General features: G+C 44.2%; 1 protein-coding gene across 1 annotated transcript; it reads left to right on the top strand.

Annotated features, from left to right (window-relative positions):
• Window positions 1–3,307: 3,307 nt before the first annotated feature.
• Window positions 3,308–4,360, top strand: MOS (MOS proto-oncogene, serine/threonine kinase). Its single transcript, XM_004450163.1, has one exon. The coding sequence runs from the start codon at window positions 3,308–3,310 to the stop codon at window positions 4,358–4,360; it is 1,053 nt and encodes a 350-aa protein (XP_004450220.1).
• The last annotated feature ends 1,636 nt before the right edge of the window (window positions 4,361–5,996 follow it).

Below are 5,996 nucleotides of genomic sequence, written 5' to 3'. Positions count from 1 at the left end.
AGGGTCGTGCAGGTGCATCGGGGACATCCATTTGTCCTGCTGACTTTGAGCGGAAGCCGCCCTATTTCCAATGCCTTGTGAACCCGTGAAGGAAGCACCGACCGCCTTCGCCCCCGCCCAGCACTGAACATCCCTGACCTTGGCTGGCCCAGCCTAGGAGCATCCGCAACTAAAACCTTTTTTTTTTTTTTTTTTAAATCAGAAAGCCTGTAACTTTAACCTAAAAAAGATTCTTCCCCACAATTCATGGTCCTAAAGCTCTGGTTAAAATCGTGTTGAAATGCATGGTTAATTCTGGTCTCTAGTGTAACATCTCGTGATATATTGCTGTTGGCTGGCGAAGCCCTTACTCTAAGGTCCTTAGAGCATTTTGTTGTGGTGGTTACGTCCACATCAGTTTTCTTATTTTCTTTCTTTTGTTTCATTTACAGTCTCCAGGTAGACAGTGCCATCGAAGATGCCACCCACACATTCTGCTGGTATAACTTCCTCATAGAAAGTTTTGTTACAAAATCTCAAATGTGTTGAATCAACTCTGCTTTTTATCTTTGGGTATTATGGGAGGGTATTGCATTGGATCAGATTAACGTAAGCCCTCAGCGGTTTTACCCCATAATAAAAATGTCACATGCTTTGAGATCTTGGAACTTAAAAAAACAAAACAAAACAAAACAAAAAACACAATTAAAAGCAGAAAAATTACTCCAAGCGAGCTTTAAACTGGGTTAACATATAAAATGAGTTACTTCAGTCCTGAAGTAACTTTTAAACCGATGCTCTCTAACAAACCTATGCTTCTTATTGGTATAACTCATATACATTATTTTTTGTGTGTTTCATAAATAATACCTGACATTTATCTGTTAGCCTAAGCCAGGTCCTGATCGAAGTATCTGAAGCTCTGTTAATCCTCAAAACAAACCTGAAGTCGGTGTAATAATTTCCTCATTTGCAAAATGAGGTATACAGAAACCTGGGCCATCTGGCCCCAAGGCCTTTGCTCTTTTCCACCCTTCTTGGACTTCATCCATTTCTAAGACTCAAAGTATTATATTATATAGTGTAAATACACATGGTAACAAATCAGGAATAAAAATTTAATTAAGAATTTATTATGTGCTAGGTACTGTGCTACACACAAGAGAGAAAAAAATCTCCAATCGACATAAATCCTGCCTTCACGGCAACTGTAGTTTGCCAGGTAAGAGAAACATATTTTAAAATGCCTAAAAAGGGAAATAAAAGGCTGTTTTAAAAATGGATATTCAATTAAATATTAAGTGACAGAGCTAATGAATTTGGAGTTTGTGAATATGCAGAGTACCACGTTTGCATTAGTGCCTCATATTTTATGTAAAAAGCAAAAATCTAAACTTTGAAAAATTGTTACTATTATCTCAAAAATAGATTATATGATGTCACATGATCTTGCACTATGTGTAGTACCTATTGCTCTGATTCTGCTAATATTCACAGAGCTCCTAATATTTAATAACAATTTCAGAGCCCTCATATTTGTATAATTCCAAATACGTAATGGCTACTGAGTCAATTTTGCAATATAGACTTATAGCCTATAGTTTTCTTATTTTCTCATTTTACTCTAGTCATCATCATCCTTTTATATTTGGGGTTCAGTACAATTACATACAACTGTAGTTCTACTGAAATATTCCATAGTTTAAATTTTTAGATTTTGTTTTGTTGTTGTTTAATCTGCCTGGACAGGACTCCCCAACTTTCATTCCAAAATAATGTTTATTTTAATAATGATTATTATCCTAATTTCTTACATGAAAAGACTGAGGCTCAAATAGGTTAGCTATTATGCCTAAGAGCATATACTAAGCCAGAGGAGTAGCACAGAATAGAAGTCCTATTCTAAAAAGGACTCACAGCTTTCTATGGCATCTGTAAATGGCTCGTGCTTATTAGCACATCTTCTCAGAACCAATATACTTCAGAAGCGGAGAAGAGCTTTCTTCATAGAAATGGGTTGTGAGGAGTGGTTGTAAATTGGTGGTTGAGTGCCTGCTCTGCATGTACAAGGTCCTGGGTTCAATGCCTAGCTTCTCCTTTAAAAAAAGAAAACAAGTGATGTGAGTCATACTGGAACTTGACCATTTGACACACACACAAAAAGTGTAGAGCTGAACATTCTTGTGTGTTTTGTAATGAACAGGGTAATACTGTCCATCTTTCCCCCAAAGTTATGGTATGAAAACTAATTTTTTTATTATAAAAATTAGGAAGAATTTATGGCTGGATTGCAAGACCCTGAGTTTTACTTCAACCTCTGGTTTTCCACATTATATTCAGCACCCATGATTCTGTGCCATTTTTATTTCTTTAGATTTTCCTCTTTTAGAATCCTCCCATGTTTATTATTTGAAGCTCTGATCATGGCTCAGAATCTTTTTAGATTCCTACCCCCTGCCCCCCCAGCTCTGCTTCAAAACTTCTGCAACTCATTTGCTGCAAAATCTAGAATCTCTCTTCCAAGTGAGCTTACTGGGTGGGCTGAATTGCTATGGAATGGAAGGTCTGCCGGGAAGTCGAAACGTTGCTCCGAAGTCTTGCTAATTTGTTATACAAGCAGAATAGAGTGTCAGAGAATTTTCCTTTTCCCTGATGAACTTAGGAGGTGTGTGTTCTGTCCTGTATCACTGATTCTATTTGGATCGATTACTTTGAGGTTACAACTTTTGATCCAAATGAATGTGGCACCTAATTATCTCCGTAATCGGTTAAGCAAAGGTCTGCTGTTTGTCTTTCGACTCCTTCTGCCAATAACTGCTGGAAGTTATTTAATGCAGCTGGAGAGTAACACTGACAATCATTATGGCCTGCAAAGTGTGAAATAATTTCATTTTACTGTTGTGGTCTCAGGCTAAGTTCTGATAATGTTCGGCGGGTAAGACTTGGGGGGGAGAGAGCAAAAGCTCATTCTGTTATAATTAAACGAGCGTGTACAAGACGGGGGAGGGGGGCGCCAATCAGGGGCGCCTCCGTGCTGTTTATATGGTGAACTCTTCCTGAGAGCTTGTTTTGTTAAGAATTCGCTTTAAGTGTTTAAGGGAAACGCTTTCATCTGAAAGTGATTGTTGGGCTTCCTTCAGATTTTTCCCCCATTCGATAAAAGCCCTTGCCGAGCAAAGGCAGCAGATGTAGTTCATTTGGAGACAATGAAGGCAGAGGCCAAAAGGCTGCGGCGCGGCGAAGGCCGGCTCGGCCATGCTGCCAAGTTCGCGCGGCCCTTCCTCGCCTGCCTGCCCGCCCGAGCCTCCGCCTCCACCTGGAAGGCGCCATGCCCTCGCCCCTGCCCCTGCGCCCTGGCCTCCCCGGCGAGCTGTCGCCCTCGGTGGACTCGCGGCCCTGCAGCAGCCCCTCGGAGCGCCCGGGTCAGGGCGGCAGGCTCTTCTTGGGCGGCACCCCGCCCCGGGCGCCGCGGCTGCCGCGCCGCCTGGCCTGGTGCTCCATCGACTGGGAGCAGGTGCGCTTCCTGCGGCGGCTGGGGGCTGGCGGCTTTGGCTCGGTCTACAAGGCCACGTACCATGGCGTGCCGGTGGCCGTGAAGCAAGTGTATCGGTGCGCCAAGAACCGAGCGGCCTCGCAGCGAAGCTTCTGGGCGGAGCTCAACATCGCCAGGCTCCGCCACGACAACATCGTGCGCGTGGTGGCGGCCAGCGCGCGCACGCCTGCGGGCTCCGAGAGCCTGGGCGCCATCATCATGGAGTTTGGGGGCAACACCACGTTGCACCAAGTCATCTACGGCGCTCCCCGCCCCGCCGGGGACGAGGGGGAGCCTCGCTGCCGGGCGGGGGAGCAGTTAGGCCTGGGGCGGTGTCTCAAGTACTCCCTGGACGTGGTGAACGGCCTGGTTTTCCTCCATTCCCAGAGCATCGTGCACTTGGACCTCAAGCCGGCTAACATTTTGATCAGTGAGCAGGACGTCTGCAAAATCGGTGACTTCGGTTGCTCGGAGAAGCTGGAGGGCCTGCTGGGCTCGCAGACCCCGCTGAGCCCCCTGGGCGGCACGTACACCCACCGCGCGCCGGAGCTCCTGAGGGGAGAGGCTGCCACCCCCAAAGCGGACATCTACTCCTTTGCCATAACCCTCTGGCAAATGGCCACAAAGGAGGCGCCTTACTCGGGGGAGCGCCAGCACGTGGTCTATGCTGTGGTGGCCTATAATCTCCGCCCGTCCCTCTCGGCGGCTGTCTTCACCGACTCGGTCCCTGGTCAGAGACTGCGGGGCATCATCGAGGGCGGCTGGACGTCCAGCGCGGGGCAGCGGCCCAGCGCGCGGCGCCTCTTGGTAGACCTAAGCTCCTTCAAAGCTGAGTTCGGCTGGCTCTAACCCTGCCTGCCTGGAGACAGGCTTTCCCCCTTTGTTTCTATTCATTTTTAAAGAAGTGGAGATGTAGAAGATAACCGTGTTTGTAAGATGGCGTTTTAGAAAATAAAGTGACTTAAAAACGACTCCTTTGATTTTTGGAAAACAAACAGCAGAGCTAAAAATTGAACGCACATCCTAGAACTCTGAAAACGACCCTGACTCCTTTACAGAGCTTTAGGGTTTGCGTTCCACTGCTAGTGTGCTCACATGCACAATTAGGACATCTGTTCAGATTTGCTCTTGATGAAACAGAAACCAAGTTGTGCAAAACAGAACTGAACTGTAGAAATGCCAAAACTTTCTATACATTCAAACACTATACACCATACCCACCACCTGAATTTAAATGGTTAAATTCAAACTGTCAACAGGTTACTTTGTCCTATTGCAAATCTGTAAAAATTTCTTTTAAAAAGCTAATTTTTTCTACATCTCCCTCTAAAATAGCATTCTTATTTGTAATGGCCCTTACATGTAAGATTCACAAGTGGAAGTCAATTTATTTTAAAAGAATATTTCAAATGACTTTTGTGATATTTTGAGTTTGTGCATTGCCATGATGTAGCAAAATCTTGCTAAAATATTTCTAACCTGGATCTCTTTTACCTGGTGTTTGGACTTGGAAGTAGATGATAAAACAAAGGAAGATTCTCTTTTTCTCTTCATTATCTCTTCCATTAATAAGGAGACCTTGACTATGTCATTTAACTAGTCTGTGTACTTTCTGAATACTAGAGGAACAACTGAGTTAGCAAATGCAGTTAGAGGAGATAAAAGTGCCTGGAAAAGAACTTTTTAGGACTAATGTTTCCATAACCTGAGCTGCCTTTTTCTATCATTTTTGTGAATTGAACTAACATTTTTTTTTTTAATTTTGATTTTTTTAAAAGATTCTACAATATGAGGAAATTAAATCATGAATAGTGAAATTTAACATTTGGACAGAGGAGAACAGGCAAATAGAACCATATTGGCCATTCTATAAGTGAACACGCTAGCTGACCAACATAAGGATTTAAAAGAGACATTGAATCTTGTCAGTAGGACAACTGTGGCTTTCATTTAGCAACCAGCAGTTTCAGTGCTTGGTGGCAGGGCCGAAGCGTTCGCAATGGGTTGGGTAGTTAATGGCAAACGCTTAAGCAGAGGTCTGCGAAGGTGGCCAAGGAAGGAGGGGGAGAGGCTGAAGCCTTAAAGTGGTAAGATACACCAAAATATTTTTGGAATTTTGGTTTGACATAGGATTTTAGGATAAAACAAGTTTATTAATGAAAGAAACCAGAAGAGAAAATGATAGAAAGTTTAAAAACTTGTAGAAGAGATGATAAGCAGGACCTAGGGAAACGGGTTCTCCCTTGGAGAGAAAGGGCCTCACTTCCTGGGGTGGAGCAGCAGAGGGCGGGGCAACTGGCATTAGAGGTAAGTTTACACGAGCAGGAAAAAGTGGGCTGCGTTCTGTTAGAAGTGACTGCAGTGTGGGGTCTGCAGAGTGAGATCAGGGCTCAGAATTGTGGCTGGAAGCCAAAGGAAACTGCCTACGGCCATGTGAAAACATTGACCAAGTACCACCAAGATTGTCGGTGTAGCCTGGGAAGCA

This window comes from Dasypus novemcinctus, chromosome 14 (genome assembly GCF_030445035.2).
Source record: "Dasypus novemcinctus isolate mDasNov1 chromosome 14, mDasNov1.1.hap2, whole genome shotgun sequence".
NCBI lineage: Eukaryota > Metazoa > Chordata > Mammalia > Cingulata > Dasypodidae > Dasypus > Dasypus novemcinctus.
The sequence above is the reverse complement of the archived record's forward strand: the minus strand, read 5'-3'. Positions and strand labels throughout refer to the sequence as shown.

Bases quoted from the DNA above. Each gene is read 5' to 3' on its own strand.
- MOS (XM_004450163.1), top strand. From the start codon at position 3,308: ATGCCCTCGCCCCTGCCCCTGCGCCCTGGCCTCCCCGGCGAGCTGTCG.